Raw genomic sequence first — 24,421 nt, 5'->3', positions numbered from 1 at the left:
AAAAATTAAAAAATTATATTGAGATTGAAAATTTTCAAAAAGTATAAGATTTTTTCTATAATTAATTCAAAAAGAAAAACATTATCTCATAATATAAACATAAATTTAATTAAATTACCATGAGTTAATTAGTTTCATTTCTCCTACAAATCAAAAGTACGTGTACACAGAACTAGGCCGGCTCAAAATTTCAGGCCTAGCCGTGAACATTAGACCGTCTCTCTGGGCTTTTATATATATATACACACACACACACGCACGCTTCGGATAACGATTTCAAGATCCAACGGTTGGGAGAGGGAGATCACCAGATAAAAACCCTAACTAAAAAAACCCTCTTCCCCTCTCTCCTCGTCTCTCGCTCTCTTTCCCCGGCTGCCGAGCCGTCGAAGGTCTTCCTCCGCCGAATCCCGGAGCAGGCTATTGCGGCCTTCTGCCGATTTCTGGTACTCTCGTCTTCAACGGCTTGCTTCTCCTCTTTTCCCTTCTTCGGTGAATCATCGCTCGATTATATTACTTTTGGAACGAGACTTCATCTCTATTGTCCTAGCTTGCAAATTTTTGAGAGCTGGGATTTTGTCATTTGTGCTCAAAATCACTTCTTTATTTCTTCAATTATTTCATACTATAGGATGATATAATATGTAATTTTTTGAGTTTCTTCCCGAATTTACTTATCTATCAAGTGGTAACAGTTGGTGTCTTTTACTTGATTTGATTTATAATGTAAGGGTTCTATTTGGTTAACGAATTCGATCACTCTCTCTTTTTTTTGCCTTGTATATTGCTTGTGTTATAGGCTAGTTCGTGTTGAAGCTTCTCTGAAGGTTATCAGGTCTGCATGGCGGAAGAGGAGTCACAGCCGCTTGCTTATGTCCATGAGACGGTGCTAAAGAAGAGGAAAAACAATGAAGAGTGGGCTATCAAGAGAAGGGACCAATTGGACGCACGAAAGAAAAGAAAGAAAGAGGACTTGAAACTTGCCATCAGAAGGCCCGAGGAGTTTGTCAAGGAATACCGTGATAAAGTAAGAATACTACTGATATTTTTGTGGTGCTCGGTTTGGCCTGTTAAGAGTTCTCTCCTTGCTGCTTATTATGCATTCTTGCATACTTTCCTGAAAGTTTTGTAAATTCGATTATGATTTTCCTTTATTTGTAGTTTCTTCAGTCTTCTTTGGTTTCTGATTTTCATTTTGATCTATTTGAGAGACACACACCACCCTAATTTTTTTTGTGAATAATTAACAAAAAACTACAGAATTACAGTTTATGTAACAAAAGTCCAACCGCCATAAAGAAAATTGGAAACAAGATATTTGAATTCTTATTGCTTACCATTTGTATCTCAATGCAATTTTTTTTTTTTGTTGTATGTTTGGCATCTTAAAACTTTGTGTAAATAGTTGAATTTGAAAATTTTTTAACTGATTTTCTCACTCAATTTCCAGGAATTGGACCTCATTCGGATGAAACAAAGACTGAAGCGGAGGAAATTGTTTTCTGACAATATTAAATCTGATTTACTTTTTGTTATTCGTATTCGTGGGTGAGTTAGGGATGTCATAATACCTCTTATTTTGCAAATTCTCTTGTTCAAAGTTGATTCTGACATGTGTGCCTCTGCTAAATTGGTTTTCTTCCTCTTTCTTGTTTTAGCTCAAAGGATATGCATCCTAGGACCCGAAAAATCCTGAACTTGTTGAGGTTGAGACATATTTTAAGTGGTGTATTTGTGAAGACCAATGAAGCAACTCTGAAAATGTTACTGAGTGTAGAGCCATTTATCACCTATGGGTAAGAAATCTGATATGTTTTTCATTCTTTTACTTAGTTCTTGTTTTCTCTTATGTTCATTAAAATTTTTTGTTATTGCAGCTATCCTAGCTTGAAGAATGTGAGGGAGTTGATCTACAAGAAGGGCTGTGGAATGATAGATAAGCAGAGTGCTCCTCTCACAAATAACAATGTTATTGAGCAGGTATAATCTCCTGCATTCTGTATAGTCTTTCACCTGCCACATAACTTATTATCTGTTTTACTTTTTAATGCATGGTCTGTAAATTTACTATGACTAAGGGTTTGGAATGGAAACCATCACAACGCTAATTCCTTTCATATTGCATCACATTGTTAATTTTTGAGTGCACAAATGTTTAAAATGTTATTTGGAAGGACAAGAACAAGGTTCACTTTGAAATTTCTATTAGCATTGTAATTCCTCGAAGTCAAAGTTCAATTGCAGAAAGATTTCCTGGTCATAAGCCTTGTCTAAGTGGCCTATACTGCATGCCATTCAAAACACAGAAAGAAGGTCGTGCTGCACCATGCTGTACCTTGGCCTTTTCCTCTCTCTACCTTCACATGCTTGGATACTTCTCATGTACTATAATTCAAGACACTGCAGAAAAACAGACACCACCTTATCGTTTTGGACAAGTTGTATTTTTCTCATTGCAGCTATGTGTGACTTAACAAGTCTGACTTGACCTGAGTATCCACAATGTTAACATTGATTATGACCTGCATTTTTTTTGAATAGGGAAATAAATATAGATTCATTTTTTATGACCTTGAATAAACTTCGTAGTTGATGAATGTGTTAAAGCTTGTTAAAGCTACCCCTTCTTCATTGAAGGTGATATGCCCCCCATCATCTGTTTTATTATCCTTTAATTTAGGAATAATAAATATTTACAAATTTTTTTGCTGTGTAAAACAGGCACTTGGAAAGTATGGCATCATCTGTATTGAAGATATCGTGCATGAGATTGCTACGGTAGGATCACATTTTAAAGAGGTGACCAAGTTCCTATGGCCATTCAGGCTTAAAGCCCCTGAGAGACGTCTGCTGTTGAAGAAAAAACCCTACAAGGATGGTGGTGATTCAGGCAATCGTGAAGAGCACATCAATGAACTCATAGATAAGTTGAATTAAGGTGGTATTGGGAGATGTAGTAACAACATTTTGCTTGACTATCATCAATAGTCTTAAAATTATGTGATTGAAAGCAGAGATCTTTTCATATGTTGAGGGTACCTGAACATATATTCTCTTATCCATTATTCACTTTAATCCTAGGCCTCGTTTTGTTTGGTTAGAGTTTTCAAAAGAGAGATTGAAAAAAAAAAAGTATTCTCATAGGAATAAAATTCCTATGCTTCACGGGAAAGCAAAATCTATGTAGGACATCAATTTTTGGAATTCTCAAAGGATGGGAATTAGAGACTTTTTTCCGAAAATATTCTTTAAATCATCAAAAGATCTATGGATGAAATGAACATTCTCTCCATCACAATGTTTCAACTCCTCCATCACGATCTATGCTCAAAAATATTTCTAATCATGATAATTTTTTTATTTACACATAATGGTAATATGGACAATAAGGTACATTTTTTTCTTGTATTTAGGGTACAATAGGTATCTTATAGTTTTCTTAGAAAAGTATATGCTCAACAAATATATTTTACTCTGAAAATAAGTCATATTTCTAGTATCAACTAAACATGCCAAAATAACTTTTTTAGGTATCATATTCTGAACAATCAACCTTCTAGGAATAGCATTTTAGAAAAGAAAATTCTTACCATGAATCAAACGATTTTCTCAACCTTTTTTCTCACACTTTAGCTAATGGATGTTAGGAACTAAGTTGTTGAAATCTGCAATGTATACCCAGGTATTTATCTTGTTCAGACTTCAAAAGCAATTCATCTGTGAATTAGTTGATTATTCTTGTTTTTGGGCTTAATCTTTTATCGAACTAAATCCTCCTAGTTTGAGAGATCTCAGTAATTCTTCACATTTGTAGTTGCTTTTTTTCTGTTTTCTATGGGTGAGAAAGTCTGCTACCTTAAATTCTATTTGGTAATGGAAAATATCTCAATCACAAATTGCTTTGCACATTTTTGTTCAATGGCTCTTCAAAATCCTGCTTTTCATTTCAAGACCAGTTCCATAGACCATGAGGAATTATCAAAAACAAGTATTGAAAGACTAGTTCCATATATGCTTGAGAGGTATCAAAAGAAAGTCCTCAAAACCCTGGAATTTCAACATTCCAGTTATGGAATTGATGCAGATTAGGGTAGAGGAACCATTTTTCAAGGATAATATTTTGGAGTCCCTGAACTTTTTCGACTTCTCAACTAAGTCAAGTTTCTTGTGGAAGCGAGGTTCGGTTTGTATTAGACCATTGGATTGCACTCTGTAAAGATCTCAAAGTACTCTGATCTCTTTTATTCATCCGCAGGTCTAAGCAATCATTGCACGGCAATCTAGGCTCCTACCTAAACAATGGAAAGATCCACGCATGTTATTCAACAAAAATGAAAATACTCCTTAACCGAATGCGGTCTTGCAGGTGGATGTGGTAGCACCCCATTCCTTCTCTCACTAGCAGACCCAGCATATCCAATTGTAAATGTTTAAAAGTCCTGAGTGGTTCCATGCAGCCAAAACTGGTGAGAAAAAATTAGGATATCTTGAGGTTGACAAGTATCCTTATCACATGAACGCTAGCTTAGTGGTCATATCTCCCTGCTTATAAAACGGGGATATGGGATTTAAGTCTTCAATAATGTTATTCCTCAAGAGTTCTGAAAATACAGATAGAAATTCCCTTGACAGATACCAACATATTACAACAAGGCATCTATCAGCAAGTTACCTATACCAGAAAATTCAAGATTTTGATATAGTTGGCCTTGAAGAATAGATTGAACACCAAAGAACTGTTAAGCAGAAGAGAATTAATTCATGTTTTCTATGCCTGCTTTGTAATGTTGGTCCCGATTTGATGGATCATCGATCGATCCTCTGCTCTTTCTCTCCACATGCCTGAAAAGCCTTACTAATAGACTTCCAAGTACTTCTTTCAAGCAGTTCTAGTGTAACGCTTTCCAGACTCCAGCATCCATCCTCTTATATTCGTTGAGGCATATCATTCAAACCAAATTGCATCAGTCTTATTTGTCTCTTATTAATGTGCTTCTCTAGTTACTTCCAAAGAGTTCTGAAAATACAGATAGAAATTCCCTTGGCAGATACCAATATATTATAACATTGCATCCATCAGCAAGTTACCTATCCCAGAAAATTCAAGATTTTGATATAGTTGGCCTTGAAGAATAGATTAAACACCGAAGAACTGTTAAACAGAAAAGAATTAATTCATGTTTTCTATGTCTGCTTTGTAATGTTGGTCCTGATTTGATGGATCATCGGTCGATCCTCTGCCCTTTCTCTCCACATACCTGAAAAACCTTACTAATAGACTTCCAAGTACTTCTTTCAAGCAGTTCTAGTGTAACGCTTTCCAGACTCTAGCATCCATCCTCTTATATTCGTTGAGGCATATCATTCAAACAAAATTGCATCAGTCTTATTTCTCTCTTATTAATGTGCTTCTCTAGTTATTTCCCGGTATTGTAATCTTTCTATAGTATTTTTCTGATTTACTATTCTGAGACCTCATCTCCTTACAGAGGTCATTCCAGAGAAGTGGGTGCGAGAAGGAACAATGAACGAGTTCTGGATATCAAACAAAACAGGAGTGGATACTAAAATGTTTCAAGGAGACAAATCTGAGTCTGAAACAGATGTTATATAGAACTTATAAAAGAAGGCACAACTGGTGAATGAAGTGAGTTAACTGGGTGGGCATGACCGGGTGAGTCCGGCCCGAGTGCGAGTGACACACGGCGAGTCCTAGATGGAGGTCATCTCCACGGTCCGCGCCGCAGATAAATCCGTGTTTAAGCCCTTGCCACTGGTCTGTAATTTTTTTTAGGACCGACAACTGATTCTCTACTTAGAATGATAGAAGACAAGTATCAACATTTTGTTCAAAAAACTTAAGCATCTATATTATTCCTAATCTATATCTGACAATACTTAATGGAATGATCACAATAACTTGTGATAATAATCAGCTTTGTAAAAGTTTAACAAGAAGATAAAATGAGTATCATATAACAGAAGATATAAACTCTATGGAAAGAGTAATGGAGGCTCACCTGAATTACGTGCCTAATAGACAGAATTTTTTGACGTACCTACGCATCCTACGCATGTATTTATGGAATTTATCTTATAAGATGTCAAATTGCCAAACAACTGAAAGTAATCGAGATCCATGAGAAACCTGTTTTACCTGCAAGAATTCTACAGTAAGTCACTTGCAATAGGATAAAACTTTTATGGTGGCAGGTGGATAAAACTTTTATGATCAGCTCGATTATGAAAGAAATTATGATCGGACCGTCATCACCTATCACATGATGGCAGATGATAATGGTCCGACCATAATTCTTTCCATAGTCAGTCTAATCATAAAAAAATTCTCTCTCAGGGTATCAACATATCCATTAATGAATTGCGGAACATATTAAAGATAGCTTAATTACTGGAAGTATTTCATCAAACACTGGATTTTTTGTTGATGCTTGCATGGGTGCATGCTAACCAGGCAGGACCCCTCATTGTGAGATTTAGGTATTGGACAAAATAGGCTATGGAGGGTTTGCCCAGGAGTATCTTCCTAACAAAAGCCTTAACAATGAAGCAATCTCAGTGTTCCATCACAAACCAGCTTGGCCTTATCTTGCCCACAGGCATCATGCACCAAAATCTAATCATTCTTGTTGTGGCCAATCCCCCGTCGTTCGATCGTCAGGGTCGTGCATCTGCAAGAAAAATCCTCACTGATCAGAGATACTTCCGGTGGAGACCCTCCGACGGTCAAGTCAAAGAGGAGACTAGGCAACAGTGAAACTCAACGAGAGAGAGAGAGAGCTAGAGAGCTCAAGGGCTTAAAGGCACTTCAAAGAGCTTACCCATGCTTATCAAGACTATGGCCTTATCCCGTTTTATAGTAGAATACGGTATGGTCCCACCATTAATGGTGCAGACAATTGGAGAGTTGTCAAATCGCCGGGGGCTGTCAAATTGGCGTGGGTTGTCAGGTCATTAACCCATGTCCTTAGCAGGACAACGCCCCACAACGATTGTACAACATGTCCTTGGCAGGAGGATAGCCCATAGCGGTTGTACGGCATTTAGACGGTCTGACCGACTGTATGTCGGTATTTGGCTGCCAGGTCGTCGGGTGGTGACTCGGAGACTCCGTCAGCTGATCTGGTGCCTTGTGAAAGTTGGACGTCGTCTGCCACCCCCGACAGTGAGTCGGTGATATGGGTTCGGCCGCTCAACCGGTCGGGAACAGTATGGGTCTATTCGACCGACATACCTTCAGCCGGATATTGTTGGCAGCCATTGTCGGCAGTCATTGTCGGAGTCGTTGTCAGAGTCGTCCGTCGGTCCGGTGGGTAAAGTCGGGCGTCGGTCGGACCGGTCCGAGGATAAGTTGGCGTACGAAGGTCAGTCGGTATATCCCAATAGTTGTCCCCCCACTCCTGAGTTCGATGTCGTGTTGGCCCGCGTGAACATGTGGGCGATGGCCTCGGGTGAAAAGAGTGATTTTCCATCACGTCATGCCCTGACTCTGATGACCATACCAATGGACGATCTGGTGTCAGACGTCTCATTGAGAATGCAAACCGCCATCTCATTGGGAACGCAAACCGTCGTCGGTTAATTAATTCCGAGATGCAATTTTTCTGCCACGTGTCAGAGACTATTGGGCCGAAACCGCTCACGCAGATAGAGGCGACGTGGCTCGATCTGGGATAGGTGCGTTGAACCGTCGGACTGAGAAACGGTCCAAGCGCTGCCACGTGTCGACATTCGAAAAATTCTCGTTCGGCGTGCTTTCATCTCGACCGTCGAAGGGTCTTATATATATACGGCCACTCGCATCCAAAGCTTCACTTTTTGATGCCCTGTTTCTGGTGCTGAGGCGCTATCGAGTTGTCTCCCAGTTCCAAGTAGTCATTTTCGTCCTCCTTCGAAAGCTCTTCTCAGAGTTTTTTCATTCTTGTCTCCTTGCATCCTTTTTCCTTTGGCATTTTTCTTTTTGTTCTTCTTTTTGGGGCTAGCGTTATGGCTAGAACCTCTCCTCGAGGAAGTCAGTCGGAAAACCCGACTGACGATTCTCGGTCGACCCCAGAGGTGGAGGCTTCTTCGCTTTCGGGGCCGAACGTCGAACGGCTTAGGAAGCAGTACGGTATCCCGAAGCAGTTCGGGCTTTTCGCCTCTGGGGCTGAGGGTCGGGTTAACAACCCGCCTCCGAGCCAGGTGGTCTTTTATGTCGAGGACCTTTGGGCAGGTCTTCGCTTTTCGATTCTGGAGTTCGTCCGGAATGTCTTGGATTATTACGGGCTTTGCCCGGTGCAACTGGCGCCGAACTCAGTCCGGTTGATAATCAGCTTTACTTTGTTGTGTCAGGTTTTGCCGATCTTTTTCCGCATCTCTCTCTTCCGGGCGTTCTTCGTCCTCCGACCCCATCCGAAAGCCCGAGGATGGTGGTTTTTCAATCTCCGGAAGGGTCTTTCGTTCATTACCGATCTTTCATCGTCGATCCACAGGTGGAAGAACCAATTTTTCTTTACTTCTTCTCCGCTATCTTGGGGGTTCCCTTCTCACTGGGGCGACCCCCGGACTCAGCCGAATGAAAACAGTCGGGTGAAGGCTGGAGACCGAGAAGACTTTCACCGACTGAAGGTGTGTCGGTGTCGAAGCAGAGAGAGCTCGTCACCGAGCAAGCTCTGTATGATGCCGGCCTGAGTTCGGTTCTTCGCTTAGGTACTGTTCGGTCTGTCAGTCGTCTTTTGATTTTTCATCCATCTTCGGACTTGTGCTAATCCTTTGTTAAAATTGCAGGCATACCACCGAGAGTGAGACTGACAAATGCCGATATTCGGCAACATGCGGCGAGGAAGAGACCGGCGTCTGGGGCCGGACCTTTGCGGCCCCCCAAGAGGCCTCAGACATCATCCCCGACCGACATTGCGACGGCGGCAGGGCAGCTCGACCCCGAACGGGCATCGGGCTTTGAATCGATCATCGCCCCATCGGTGCCGGCCATGCCTCCCAAGGCACCGTCCGAGGAAGAGGCAGCAGTCGAAGGAGCGTCGGTGCCCCCGCCTATGGAAGAGGTTCGGGCCGAAGCACGTGAGCCCGAACGACCTGCGGTGACTCCTGTCGCACCCTTGGGAGGAACTCAGTCGAGTTCAAGTTTCCCGTCCCTCTCTGATCTTCGGGCCTGGGCGACTGATCGGGGGAAGGCTCCGATGGCACCGACGGACGACTCGAGGTCGGCGGGACGCGTAGCATCGTCCGACGTTCGGGTCCCCGAGGGAGCGTCGGCCCTGGCCAACCACGACTTGGCCAGGTGGTTGTGTCAGGAAACCATTCTCCCGGCCAACCGGGAGCTCTTGAGGAGTCGGCCAGTGATCGAGATGCTCTCTTTCTTTTACCCGACCATGATCCAGGTGAGCTCTTCTCCTTCTTCTTTCTTCATTATTATTTTCATCATTCCATTTTTCTGACAACCGGCTTTCTACTTGCAGCTGATCTACAACATGTCCGAGCTGGAGGTCGGGTACCGGAGGTTCGGCGACGTCCGGGCGGTCTGGAAGAATAGGGCCGAAACTGCCGAAGCCGAGAAGGTGACATTGGTGGACCAACTGAAGCTATTGGTCGACCGCGAGGCCAGGCTCGAGGAGGAGATTTTTCGACTCACCAACGGCCTAGCTGCCTCGAAGGTCGAGCTTCAGTCGGCCAGCGAGCAGGTCCAGCACAAGACCCGTTCCGTTCACTGACTGCGGCGTGAGCGGGACGGCTGCATCAGAGAGCTCGAGGCTGAGCACAAGCAACCTCAGGTTAGCCTGAAGAATCTGGCTAAGGTCGAGGAGAACCTGTCCTCCGCCCAAGCCAACGCCGACATAGCGAAAGCCGAGATGGAGTCGGCTAAAGAGGCGCTGAGTCGGGCGATGGAGGACTTCCGTGGCTCAGACGAGTACTGGGAGGAGCTTCTCGAGAATGACTTCGCCTCCTATCGGGTGGGGTACGTGGACGCCCGGGATGCGATTCAAAGTCTGCACCCAGAGCTCGACCTGAGCAGCATCGTCCCTCCGGGGTTGGAGGACCAAGCCACAGAGGAGGAGGCTAACCCTGAGCCGGTGGAGCGAGCTGCCGAAGGTGAGGTGGCTCCAACCTCTGGCCCCACTCCACCAGTTGCTTCCGAACTATCCCCGATGCAGGAAGTCGACTCCGATGAATAGTCAGAGTGTCTGCTCCGTTATCTTTGTATTCTCTTATTTTTATTTCGTCTTTGATATTTGTAATCAGGCTTCGGCCCAATTTTGTAAGTCACTTCAACTAAATGAAATCAAAGACTTTTCAAATTTTTTTTCTGCATGCGGTTCAAAGTGTTTGACTTGCCGAGCTATCCCCGAGAGTATAGGTCGTAGCTCCGACATACCTCGTTAGGATGTTCGGTAGGATCCAGCATAGCCGATCAAAGTAGTCAGTAGCGTGCGCCCCGCTAAGGGCAGAGCAAGCCCCGATCGAAGGTCGGTGTCCTGACTATCGTACAAGTTGCATAGGATTCGATGGTCGAGAGTCGTCTCGACTGTAAGTCGAGCGTGCACGTCGGGTCGGATGTCGGTCAATCCCCGAACGTGGCATGTTGACACGATCATTCTGTAGAATCTGATAGTCGAGTAGTATCCGACGTATTCGGATAGGATAACGATGACAAGTCGAATATCCGTTGTCCGACCCTTGGTCGGGCGTGCATGTCAGGACGTATGATAAACGGTGGCAAGCCGAATATCCTTCGATCGATCATGACCAAGTCGGTATATCGTGAGTGCGACCGCGATCGTCTTGGCATTTTGCCCTTCTCAATCGAAGCTAAGTCAGCAAGTTAGCTAGCTGCGTTGGTCGAGGCCCTTTGCCTTCAGAGGTGGAGGTCGTCGTAGATTCGGCGATGGAGCCGTAGATTCGGCGATGGAGCCGTAGATTCGACGATCGATGATCGAGATGTAGATTCGGCGATGGAGCTGTAGATTCGACGATCGAGCCGTAGATTCGACGATCGGGCCGTCGGTTCGACGATCGAGCTGTCGGTTCGATGATCGAGCCGTTGGTTCGGCGATGGAGCCGTAGATTCAGCGTAGATCCAGCGATCGAGATGTAGATTCGACGATCAAGCCGTAGATTCGGTGTAGATTCGGCGATCGAACCGTTGGTTCGGCGATCGGACCGCATTGGTCGAGGCCCTTTGCCTTCAGAGGTGGAGGCCATCGTAGATATTCCGCTCCTTCGATCTCCATTAGGATCTGCGCACAAGGAGCGGAGAGAGGGATGTAGGAGTCATACCTGCGATGCATCGGTCTCAGACTCCGTCGTCGGGGCGAGATCCGTCTATCGGTGGGGGGCCTGCTGGGTTCAGCAGGAGTCCGATTTTTCTTCCGCTTCTCCTTCTGACCCGTGCCCTCGGTCAGGCGCCGGTCGGAAGCTCCTTCATCCGTGCGCATGTATTTATACGCATGCTCCCGTAATTCGGCATACGTCCGGGGGAGGATCTTGTCCCAGAAAAATGTGAATCGGGACCCCCCTTAGCCTCCTCTTCATGGCCGAGATAGCCATGTCTTCGTTGAGGTCCTGGACGTCAAGTGTAGCCGCATTGAATCGGGCCACAAAGTGTCGGAGTGTCTCATTTTTTCCCTGCTTGAGGGAGAAAAGACTGTCCGAGATTCGCGGTGGTTTCCAGCTGTTGCTGAAATGGGCCACGAAAGAATGCTCGAGCTACGCGAAGGAGTGGATACCTCTTGAGCGGAGGTCGGAGTACCAGACCTTGGCAGCTTTACGAAGCGTGACGGAGAAGCCGATGCAGAGGAAGGCATCGGTTGCCCCTTGAATTATCATGAGAGCCTTGTAGCTCTCCAGATGGTCAACTGGGTCGGTGGAGCCGTCGTAAGGCTCCAGATGAGGCATCTTGAACCAACTAGGGATCGGTTCGTCAAGGATAAATCGAAGAGAGATTGGGTGGTCCGAAAGTCGACGTCGTTTGAAGACTTCTGACCATCCGTCTGGAGCTGGACAAGCCGACGGTCGATTTCTTCGAACTTACGCTCCTAGTCGTCCAACCGTCGGTGTTAAGAAACCCCAGAGGTCGAACCTCCCGACAAATTTGAAAGTGAGGCGGACAGTGTCCGCAGCCGCTTCTCCTTCCTCGCTCGCTCCAGCTGGAAAGGAGAGGGACATCGAGATCGATGGATGTCGCGCCATGGCCGCCTCCCCCCTTCTGGGTGGGAGTGCTGAGACGGCCGCTCTTAAGGAGGAGATGGAAGTTGATGCGGGCGTCGGCGGCTGCTTCTAGACGGCATCGGGTGCACCACTGGTTGTTTCGCCGACGATTGCGGCAACTGGGTCAGTTGCTGTTGGAGGTTTTTGACTGCATCCGTCAGAATGGTTATTTGCCGCACGATTGCCGCGATCTGTGCCTCCGTGGTCACCACCGGGTGCGGAGAGCTGGGTTCCGCTATGAAGGGTAAAGGAGGGGCCTCTTTCCGATGGAAAGAGTGCCTCGTCGATCTAGTAGTTCTCGATCGCTGAGCCCTGATTTTCGTCATCTCGAGATATTTTTCAAACTCCATGGAGCTCGCTGTCTTACCTCTGTTGACCCCCTATCTGACGCGTCAAATCTATTACGGCCAATCCCCCCGTCGCCCGATCGCCAGGATCGCGCACCTGCAAGAAAAGTCCTCACTGATCGAAAATGCCTCCGACGGGGACCCTCTGACGGTCAAATCAGAGAGGAGACTAGGCAACAGTGGAACTCAGCGAGAGGGAGAGAGAGCTAGAGAGCTCAAGAGCTTAAAGGTGCTTCAGAGAGCTTACCCATGCTTACCAAGACTGTTGCCTTACCCCGTTTTATAGTAGAATGCGGTATGATCCCGCCATTAATGGTGCAGACAACTGAGGAGTTGTCAAATCGCTGGGGGCTGTCAAATCGACGTGGGTTGTCAGGTCATTAACCCATGTCCTTAACAGGACAACGTCCCACGGTGGTCGTACAGCATGTCCTTGGCAGGAGGACAGCCCATAGCGGTTGTACGGCATTTGGACGGCCTGACCGATTGTATGTCGGTATTCGGCTGTTAGGTCATCAGGTGGTGACTCGGAGACACCGTCGGCTGATCTAGTGCCTTGTGAAAGTCGGACGTCGGCTGCCACCCTTGACAGTGAGTCGGTGAATGGGTTCGGCCGCTCGATCGGTCGGGAACAGTATGGGTTTGTTCGGCCGGCATATCTTCGGCTGGATATTGTCGGCAGCCATTGTCGGCAGTCATTGTCGGAGTCGTTCGTCGGTCTGGTGGGTAGAGTCGGGTGTCGATCGGACCGGTCCAAAAATAAGTCGGCGTATGGGGGTCAGTCGGTATATTCCAACAGTTCTCGATCTCATAAGAAGAGTTAAGAATGGCAATAGATCACGTATTGATCGGGTATGCCATTACTTGTGCTCGCCTCGTATTTGGCTCGGAGGGGGGCAAGATGGATAGAGTCTCGACATTGGACAAGACACATAAAGTTAAATAGAATGGGTTGGATTTATTGGATCGGATAAAATTATAAAAATTAATTTTTTTATATATAATTTTTTTTATATTTAAAATTTTTTTATAAAATTTATAATATATATATATATATATATATATATATATATATATATATATATATATATATATATATTCAGATCGAATTCGTGTTAAGTTTTATCATTATTCGTACCACTCTTGAATCTACCGAGGGTTCGAATAATGGTAAAACCCATCCTTATAACCAGTAGCAGGTGTATTTGTAACAGTAGCCGGGACAGGACAAAAAAAGTGTCTCTATTGAGGGTTCGAATAATGGTAAAACCCATCCTTATAACGAGTAGCAGGTGTATTTGTAACAGTAGCCGGGACAGGACAAAAAAAGTCTGCTCTCCTTTACTTTGGCATTATGGTAATGGCCATCATAAATGAATTACTGAGCTGTACGTTGAACAAGAGGAGAATTAATGTCAATTTAAGCGGGTTTGTAGGCAAAGGGATGTCTGGGGCTCATGGATGCAGATCGATCAGAATCGACCCAATTGCCGAAAGGTTGCTCGAAGTCATCATCCATGTCAGAGAACAAAATAGACCTTCATCATCAAGTAAAGCTCCTTTATGAACACAATCTCAGGGATGCGATGCTTTGCTAACACCACGCATGCTCAAGGGCAAGTCTTTTTCTTCTGTTTATTCCCTTTTGTTCTTCTTTTTTTTTTTTTTTTTATTTTAACCGTTTAACTTGTTGATATTATTGTTTGTGGATCTGCCATAATATTCCTGAACTCCTGGCAGCCCCAAAACGCTAAGCATCGTGGAAGGCAAGACCCCCATATTCCCCACAAGGTACACGATATTCCCCGATTTCATGTCAGGATAGCTGAAAGGATGGGATTCCCATGAATGTGAAATATCTTCTTGAATGGTATAACAGTAGTTGCAAACTAAGCAGAGAGAGGAAGGCAAATATGTCCAACAAGTTAAATGGAAATAAAGATCAAATCAAATGGTAAAAGCTTATATTTACAAATAAAATCAAAAGGTGAGAGGGCTTTGGATAGAGGTTTTCATGCAGATAATTAGATAAAAAGATTGTACATTTGATTAGGGACTATACAAAGCCACGACATTTTGGTGGTTGGTTGAAATCCTAAATAGGTAAAATGCTAGTAATTTAAAAGGGGAAAAGGAAAGAATGAAGGAGAGAAAATTTGCAACCCAAAAGAAAATTATGGAATAATCTAACGTAACAAACAATTTCAATAACATCTTTGTGAAAGAGAGGTGGGATCTATCTTTGTTAATCTAACCCTGATCACTTTATTCATTTATAAAGAAAGAAAGTCACTTATGAATCCATTGAGACGAAGAGATATGTCTCGTCACTTTTTCTCTCTAATTATGATATAAGAAAAAATTGCCCTAAAAGTCATGGGCTAAAATATTGCACCCTTTTGTTCAAATTGAACTAAAGTAGATTTAAAATTTTTATGTATTTTTGGAGAGGGCTATTGATGGTTTTATTATTGTTTTTTTGCTTCTCTCTATTTCTTTTTAAAAGAAAGGGATGAAGTCTCATTTATGTTACAGTTATCTAGGTCGATATCTTGACCTACAGTTGTCTAGAGCCAAGCCTAAATTTTCTGCTTTCGAGTGGAAGAGTATCCCCATTATGAATTCTCAATTAATACCTTTTTCTTCTCTTTCTAATATAAAATTATTATTTCTATTGCAACTCCATTCATGATATTCCTGAGAGGCACCATATGAAATCTGGGTTGGAGAAATCAAAAGCCTCTTCTTTTATTTTTAAAAATTTTCATTACTGTTAATTCTCAACATCTTGCAAAAATAATTTTATTTTTCATTACTTTTTTTTTCTTGCATTTCACTGCAACAAGTATACGTTGAAAAATTCCAACCATTGTACCGAAAAAAAAATCTACCCAGATAAAAGAAAAGAAAAAATATAAATACGAAAGGCTTTTTTTTTTTTTGATAAATAACTACGAAAGGCATTTACTATAGCCTTTGCCCAATAATGAAAGACATTTACTACAGCCACTATAAATTTTCACCAAAAAGTCCAACAAACCAACAAATAAATAACCATAGTAAACACCTTGTTCCACAAAAACTAAATGCATGCTTAGAGCAGCCCGTGACACTTGTACCGTCCTTCACCTCTCTCTCTCTCTCTCTCTCTCTCTCTCTCCACTCTTCGATACCCCTTTTTGTTTTCTTTTCTTTTCCCCTGGCGCTTTTTAACCCTCTTACAATGCTCTTTTCTCATCATCACCACCATACTCACACCAAAGCAACCCAAGTACTCCCTTGGCCCTTCCCAGCTCACCTTCACCCCTCTCTCTCTCTCTTATATTTTATTTCTTCTCTCTCCTCCTTTCTTCCTCCTTGCTCTCCACGTTCCGACCGTTCCCCCATGCCCCAGCCCAATACCTGAACCCTTTCTTTAGCCCTCTACTGATTCTATAGAAAACAATTATGGATTCCGTCACGAGAAGCTTCGAACCGGACACCCAAAAGCCCACCCCCAAGCCCATCTCCTTCCCCAACGGCACTCTAAAGAAGCACCTTCCCCGCCCCCCGGCGCTGGCTCCGGCTCCGGCTCCGGCTTCGGTGGACGACCGCCACCAGTACCGAGAGTGCCTCCGGAACCACGCCGCCAGCCTCGGCGGCCACGCCGTCGACGGCTGCTGCGAGTTCATGCCTTCCCCTTCCGCCGACCCCGCCGTCCCCACCTCCCTCACCTGCGCCGCCTGCGGCTGCCACCGCAACTTCCACCGCCGCCTCCCCCTCGACGCCCGCCTCCGCCACGACGACACCGACGCCGACGACGACGAGGACGAGTCGTCCGAGGACGACGACGGCGAGCGGCGCTTCCGGCGCCGGCGCCGGACCTCTGGGTCACCGCCCCCGTACTCGTCCGCTCCCCACATGCTCCTCGCCCTCAGCGGCGCCGCCAGTGGTGGTCCCGGGTCCACACACACCATGGCCGCCCCTATAACGGTGTCTTCGGGGGGCTTTCAGGGGCCACCGCATGCGGTTGTGGGGGCGATGCCGAGGAAGAGGTTCAGAACCAAATTCAGCTCAGAGCAGAAGGAGAGGATGCAGGAGATGTCGGAGCGGCTGGGGTGGAGGATGCAGAAGAAGGACGAGGCGGTCGTCGAGGAATTCTGCCGGCAAATCGGCGTCGAGAGGGGATCTTCAAGGTGTGGATGCATAACAACAAGCACACATATCATGGCAGCCCATCATCGAAAAGAAACGAGGTGAGCCGCGGCGGCGGTGGAGGTGGAGGTGGAGGTGGCGAGGGGAATGGCCTTGGCATTGTCAATGACAATAGGGGCGGCAACAATAATGTGGTGAATGGTTCTCCTTCTTCCTCTTGAACCTTAAGGAGATGTAGCAATCTTTGAAGAGAAACTTAAGGAGAATCGTGAATCATGTTGTAGCATGCTGTTCTTGTTTTTAATCTTGTTAGTCATGTTTTTCTCCAATCCCCCTCCCCCTTTAACGCAAAAAAAAAAAAATGCTGTTGTTAGTAGTGAAACTGGGAGATTTTTGCGCTGTCTTGTTAGGTTTTGCTTTTAGATCTATTGGAGGAAGACGAGCGATACATGGTAGAGGAGAGGAGACGGTAGAGATGAGATAGAAATGGAGACTTTTTCCCCCTCCTTTTCTTTCCCACTTAATAAAATGGATATTTCATATGAGGTTTGTCTTCTTTGTTGTTGTTGTTGGCTTCAATTATTGGCTTTAATTTCGACACTTTCTTAGTTGGTAGTTCATATGCACAGGGATATTAGGATTGATATATTCTTTAGTGTTTGAGGTCTGCTAACTGTTTGTTTATCTCTTTCCTTCCTCGGTTCCTCCTCAAATTGGTCATTGTATTCATCTCTCTTGCTATTAGCTTTTGTTCATGTTTAAACCAATCATTTTAAGCAATTTCAATTGTATCAATGAGTTTATTATTTTTAATTGTATCAACCTGTGGGGGAAGGAATGGTTGTGTTGATTAAAATTCTGAATCTAAAGGTTAAATTGTGGTCTGGAATTTTTAAGCATGACTTCATTGTTGTCAGACCCATTCTCTTTCCATCTTATTTTCATTTATTTGCTGCCTGTGTGGGAGGGATGCTAGCAGAGTCTGGTTTAGCTGGTTTTAAATGCTTTGAATGCCTTAATGGCTTTCGAAAGTGCTGAATATACCACGTGTCCTTCATGCAGGCTTCTATTCATTATTTGCCTTATTACTTTCATAGATGGCGTATTGCTTTGGCATTCCGATTGATGGAGTGCCATGTGATCCCTTTTTTTTTTAATGGAAAATGGAAACTTTGTGTTATCTGCATTAACAGCTGCTGTTATTAGTTTAATGATGGTTAGAATCTTTGCTTCTGAAGTTCTAATCTCTGGATATGCCAGTTAATGAAGTTTGACATGTTGGGATTATTTACTCTGTTTTCTTTATATTGGAAGGTAGTAGTGGTGGTGTTGCACTTCCTCCCTTGCCTGGCTGGCTCTGCTTGCAGGCTTTCGGGGGCCCATTGTTCAGTTTTCTCATCTTATTGCTGGCACATGATTTGGATGATGATTCTGAGATTTTGGTGTTGGGTTTGTAGGGTCCATGAGATCTTCAACCTTAATTTTGTAATTCACTTTCCTCAATCGTACACTACATAATCTTTTCTAGAAGGGTGATTACCGAATTTAGTAGATGAAAAGAGAGGTGCTAACCCTTAAAATAAGTGATGCTCATAATGCTTGATACTTCCTCCACACACTTGTCAGATAGTGATAATTTTGTACCCATTAACACCCAATCCCACTCTTCTCACTGACATGGAACCACATTGGGTGGGACCCAAACAACATTGTGATGGAAGGGTGTTACATACTTGGATGTTTCTCATGGTAGATATATTGAGTATAAACTATATCATTTTTAAATGAGAAAGCCTCTTAATCTTCTTTATTTGGCAAGGTACTAACTTTAAGACTTTCCTCCTTCTAGAAGGATGCTTCCCATGGTACATGTACTGAGTATGGACTGCACCATTTTTGAGTGAAAGATTCTCCCATATCCTCTTTGTAAATTTCTAGACTTTCCTTGTCAAAAAGGTGGTCATCAAAAGAGGCCAGCTACAAGAAATATAAAAGTAAGTATAATCTGTTACACCTATGTCATGTCTTCCCTTTGATGACCTGTTTTGAGGCTTGGAGTCAAGGGCGGTTATGGCTTCCCTGCCGTTTTTAGCCTAGCCTTGTTTAAATTGGTGGTGTCTTCTTGCGAGGGTTATCTTCTGGGATTCTGGAGTGGAGGTCGGCTGATGATGTGATCATGTGCGAAGCCATACCCATAGCTTTAATCTATTCCTTGACTTGTAGGAAAAGGAAGGGGGATGGTATGCATGTACGTGTAACATTTTTTTGTATGTGTTAACTGACATCCATGAGAAATTTGTGGATATGGGGAAGGCACAAAGTGTGGATGAAATGATAAGATTAGTACCTTTTGACAGGGTTCACTTGTGGTAACGCTCAATTGCCCCTCTTTTCAGCCATGAAGAAGCAACATAGGCTTGTTCTCCCAGAACAGTACCGGCAATAGAGTAGATGATACAATTACTGGTGGTAAAGAGGCTTCAAATGATGCATCTGCTTTGATTAATTCAAAAAAGAAAAAAAAAAGTATCTTATGAATGGCTATGTGCACCGTGCAGTGCATCGCCTGCACAGCTCGGCCGTCATTCCACATAGCAAGAATTTTTGGGATAAGTTTGTAAGTCTGCTCCCACTAAAAGTTCATGGACACCTTTTATTTTTATTATTTTTTTTTTTTTTTGAATACATTAGTGTGAATATGAAGGTGTGTTTATTGAAAATATGGTGTACAAATGAAAAGGGAAGCACGAAAACAATTGCAAATGGCTTAATCAAGCCATTTGGACCACCCAATAGGGACATGGCTTGGTCAACACATGCTACACGTGACAGATCCAAGTTGATTGAATCCTGATCTAATTAAGGCAAACTTTGAAACGAAACTTGGTTCTTTTATTATTTTATAAAATTAATTCCCAATCAAGCCAAATAAAAGCTTATTTCGATTTGCTTCATAACCTTAAGTCAAGTTGACATCTATTGAGATTGGATCAAGCTTGAGTCAATCACTACTCGAGCTCCAATGAGAGATAGGTTCTAACTTGGATTATAATCAAGCAGACTCTAATAACTTAAACAATCCATTAACTAAAATAATAACCCAATATTGCTCCAGTAATTGCACCCCTTCATTTGAGATAACATGAAAGAAACCAGGTTTTGGATTAAGTTCTTGGGTGGAGATTTCTCTACATGCATATATAGATACATACACATATGAGTTGCTTTCTCACATATTCATAGAGTTGGATTTAACACTTTATGTTAAAGTCTTTGGAAAAAGATCTAATGTTTCAAATTGAATGATGCACTATCCAAATAAAAAAAAGTCCAAAACACTGAAACTGATCTACACTATAAAAGCCTCTTAGAAGTCAAAATTCGCCTATTTTGGTGGTCTATAACATCAACATCAAATGGAGTGGAAAAATGAATAGTTCTAATAGATGATACCATGTTTTACTATCATCTAATAATCAAACACTAGTGAATTTAAATCTATGAATCTATCCATATTTTAAGATATATAGACCATGATAAATGAAGTGGACTTTCAATTTATACACCTTATCGTGTATTTTAGCATATTAGTTCATTTGATATCGTTCATTTTTGTACTTATTTGATGAATAGGTTAGAGATCACCAAAATAGTACTATTTTGACTTCTTGGTATATTTTATAAAGTAGATCAACTTTGATCATATGGTTCTTCAATTTGAATACAATTCGGGTAATCTATCATTGAATTTGAAAGCATTAAATCTTTTCTCAAAAATTTAATATGAAGTGTATAGTCTAACTATTTACAGATATATACATTATATATATATGTGTGTGTGTGTGTGAATAGGAATAGATATACATGAATAATTGTTGTAAATCAGCTTGCCCTCTTTGCAACCGTGACAATGCATTGGCATACCTGATGGAATGTTCAATCTAGACTGAAACAAAATTATATAATTATATTTCTACCACATCAAATTGAATGCCAATAACTCCAACTACAATGCTTTTAGATTACACTAGATATAATAATAATTATTGAATTTGATAATTTCATCATTGGCAATCCTTTTTTTAAACAATTAAGGCAAAATAAACCTTTCAGAAAAAAATATTGGCCTTGCCAATTACCACCACCCACTCTCATTAGAAGACCAGATTTTAAGTATTAATTACACAAATCTTTCTACTCTTATTATGTGGCTGATATATTTTACGTTAATGATAATTCTTAATTATGAGTGTTTCACACCAATAGCAACTCTATGACTCTATCATGCATTTAAATCCTTGGTTCTCATTAACAAAAAGCACTTAAAACAATGAATTGGAATTATTTTAAAAAACTAACAACAGGCTTTGAAAAACACTGACCTTGGGTGGCAGCAAGCACCAATTTCTAACTATGGCATTCCAGCGAGTCCTTACCCAATTCATCAATGTACTCTGTGTTGGGATCATACCCCTGTTGTCTTGCCCACGTTATTAGTTACTCTAATTTATCGTACATATCTCTCAAACTAGGGTGAGATCAATCACCAGCAACAAAATGATGTGTGCTTCCCTCCACCTCAATGTTACTCCACCCATGTGACAACTCCATGCCCCTATCCTTCATAGTGATCCTCACCTTCTCGGCATCCTCCCATCTGCCAGCCCCAGCATAGATATTGGCAAGGAAGATGTAGCTACCCTGATGTTTAGGCTTGAGTTTGAGAAGCTTCTCTGCTGCAAATTCACCTAATTTAACATTCTTATGAGATTGACAAGCATTAAAAAGAGAACCCCAAACAATAAAGTCTGGTTCAATGGGCATAGCCTCCATGAAAGCAAGGGCTTCATCCAGCTGTCCAGCTCTTCCAAACAGGTCCACCATGCAGGTGTAATGCTTCACATCTGGCTCAATCTTATAATCATATCTCATGCTATCAAACAGCTCAAGCCCATGCTCCACCTTTCCAGAGTGCGAGCATGCCATTAGCATGGCCAAGAACACTCCTCCATCAGGCTTGACACCTGCACATATCATGTCCCTGAAGCACTGAAGTGCTTGCTCCCCATTCCCATGGACAGCCCAACCCATTAACATTGCAGTCCAAGTAAGAATATCCCTATCCTCCATATGATCAAATACCTCGCTTGCACGGTCAATCTTCCCGCATTTTGAATACATATCAACAACAGCTGTTCCTATTGCTCCATCCGCCCGAAACCTGTTCTTTAGGACATACTCATGGATCCGAATGCCACTCTCCAGAGCACCCATCCTTGCACAAGCAGAGAGCACGGATGCAATTGTATAATTGTTAGGCCTTATGCCAGCTTCCAACATCCCATCAGAAGTTCGCAAAGCCCGCTCATTTTCACCCAGCTGCGAGAAACCTGCTATCATCGTCGTCCAAGAAACCACATTCCTCTCAGGCATCTGATTGAAAAGCTCGGCTGCCTGCAACACATGACCTTTTTGCATGTACCCATGAATCATACTGTTCCAAGAAGCTACACTCCTCTCCGGCATTGACTCAAAGAGCCTCTGTGCACCCTCCAGATCACCCGACTGGCAGCATGCACTAATCGAGACATTCCAGAGTAGCACATTGGTAGACCTATGCCATTCAGGAGTATCATCAAACATCTGGAGCGCGAGGACAGGCGAACCGAGCTTGACATATATATCGACATGGGAGGTGCGGACAAAAGGATCGAGGTCGACGCCAAGCTTGGCGGCGAAGGCGTGGAGGGAAGCGCCGACGCTGGGATCAGGAAGAGAGGCAGCGGATTTGAGGGCAAAAGGGAACGCGAGGCGGCCGGGCCGGAGGCCAGAGCGGACCATGAGGGCGAAGTGAGAGAGGGCGGATGAGAAGAGGGAATTTTTGGAGAGGGCGCGGATGAAGGCGTCGAAGAGAGGGGTGGAGGGAGACGAGGGGGAGTGGTGGTGGTGGAAGAAGGAGAGGGGAGCAGGCGGCGACGAGCTGCGCTGCAAGGCGCCCGGTGAGGGGAAGGCGGCAAAGGAGGAGGTCGGCGTGTATCTGTTTGAGGTGGAGAGGAGATTTGGAGGAGTGGACGAGGGAGATGAAATGGGATTCGGAAGGGAGGGGACGGGGATTGCGCTTGAAAAGGGGAGATTGGTGGCTCATGGTGGCCGTTGGAAGGGAGAGGTGGCTTGCCGGAAACCACTCTTTATGGATAAACTAGGATGTCAACCGCGCTTCGCAGCGGGTGAGGCGCGGCCGGCGGAGCCACGGGGGGAGGCACGGGGAGCTGCGGGGGCGGGGCCGGCAGAGCCGCGGGGGCGGCGTCCGGCAGAGCCCCGGGGGGGCGGGGGGTGGTGGGTGGGGGGGTGTGTGGGGAGGCACTGGGAGCGGCGGGGGAGAGGGGAGGGCCGGGGTATTTTATCTTTTCCCCCACTGGACCGCGATGTGGTCTGCGAGGGAAAGGCGCGCGATGAAACCGCCACGTGGCGGATTGGGAAAGCGCAGGTTGCGCTTAAATAACGGAACTGCCCATTGTAAGGACTTTAATAATCAATATACCTATTTATTTTGTTTCACTGAAATCAGCAGATGAATTATAACTATTTTGCATCAGCAATTATGATTTTTTTTTTTCAAAAGATGGTGGGATCAATTTAATATGAAAATAATATAAAAAATTAAGATACACAAAATTCTGCAATATCTGCAGGCAAATCTCATCATGTCGCCACAATCAATCATCGAAATGCTCGACAACAAAAATCACTATCCAATCTACTGCAGTATTCACCTTCCTATAAATATATCGAACTCTCACTACAATAGTTAGATGAATGAAGTCCCTGACATCCCGAATAAATGGATGACCCTCGAGCTGCCTGGCGTTACCCTGAATCCACGATATAACAGTAGCAGAGTCATCCTCTAAGATTATCCTGTCCACTTGAAGCTACTGCCTGGCAAAGGTGACACCTACCCAAACGACATGAAGCTCCGCAGCCGGGATCGAAAACTCAAATAGATGGGACCACCAGCCGCCAAAAGCCTCCCATCAGGGCCACAGATGACAAAGTCAACTCCGACCCTACCGTCCCTGACACTGCCATCGAAGTTAACCTTGACAAACCCTGGGAATGGAGGCTCCCAGGAAATAGAAAGAATCATATGGATCGTTGCCGAGATAGCTTCAGAGCTCCAAAAATCGGGGATATTAAGGGACAAAGTGGCAGTATCAAACTGGTAGTACTCCTAAGCTAAACAGACAGCTCTCTTCAGCACCCGATGAGCAGCAATCACCTCACTGTCAAAGATAAGACTGTTCCTTGACAACCAAATCTGGTAAGCAATATAAGCCATCTACCTACTAACAAGAGATGTTCTGTCAACGACACTCTAATAGATTAAGCTAAAAAAGGACACCAACCATGGATCAGTACTCATCTCCCAAGGGTAACCACCTGCTGTCTCCAAATTGCCCTCGCTCTAGAGCAGCGTAGGACAACGTGCTCAGCAGACTCATCCTCCACTGCACAAATCGGGCACAAGGTCGAAACCTCTATACCCCTCTCCCTGATAAGAGTCCGAGTAGGAAGCCGATTCCAGGCAAGCTTCCAGAGAAAGATCCACACCCTAAGATGAGCGGCAACTCTCCAAATCCAAGCGGCTTCAATTCGCCTAGAAGGCATCGGGCTATACAAACTGGATAGATATCTCAAGGGAACCTTCAGGCAGTAGGAGG

General features: G+C 43.9%; 3 protein-coding genes across 4 annotated transcripts; 2 read left to right on the top strand and 1 right to left on the bottom strand.

Annotated features, from left to right (window-relative positions):
* Positions 1–307: 307 nt before the first annotated feature.
* Positions 308–5,637, top strand: LOC105041729 (large ribosomal subunit protein uL30y). Of its 2 annotated transcripts, XM_010918738.4 has the most exons (7): positions 308–446; positions 800–1,027; positions 1,451–1,548; positions 1,659–1,796; positions 1,878–1,980; positions 2,722–2,938; positions 5,490–5,637. In XM_010918738.4, the coding sequence occupies exons 2-6, from the start codon at positions 842–844 to the stop codon at positions 2,935–2,937; spliced, it is 741 nt and encodes a 246-aa protein (XP_010917040.1). In that variant the 5' UTR covers positions 308–446; positions 800–841; the 3' UTR covers position 2,938; positions 5,490–5,637. The 2 variants fall into 2 exon arrangements, with proteins under 2 accessions (XP_010917040.1, XP_010917039.1); XM_010918737.3 differs by lacking the exon at positions 5,490–5,637 and having other exon boundaries at positions 2,722–3,080.
* Positions 5,638–15,791: 10,154 nt separating this feature from the next.
* LOC140856526 (zinc-finger homeodomain protein 9-like) lies at positions 15,792–17,242 on the top strand. Its single transcript, XM_073254042.1, is given in 2 exon segments — positions 15,792–16,731; positions 16,734–17,242. Coding segments are annotated over 2 exon segments (906 nt in total). The 5' UTR covers positions 15,792–16,013; the 3' UTR covers positions 16,922–17,242.
* Positions 17,243–20,985: 3,743 nt separating this feature from the next.
* Positions 20,986–23,035, bottom strand: LOC105041794 (pentatricopeptide repeat-containing protein At1g04840). The gene is given in 2 exon segments (XM_029263546.2): positions 20,986–22,662; positions 22,664–23,035. Coding segments are annotated over 2 exon segments (1,605 nt in total). The 5' UTR covers positions 22,846–23,035; the 3' UTR covers positions 20,986–21,239.
* Between the last annotated feature and the right edge of the window lie 1,386 nt (positions 23,036–24,421).

This window comes from Elaeis guineensis, chromosome 3 (assembly GCF_000442705.2).
Source record: "Elaeis guineensis isolate ETL-2024a chromosome 3, EG11, whole genome shotgun sequence".
NCBI lineage: Eukaryota > Viridiplantae > Streptophyta > Magnoliopsida > Arecales > Arecaceae > Elaeis > Elaeis guineensis.
This window is presented reverse-complemented; position numbering and strand designations above follow the sequence as displayed.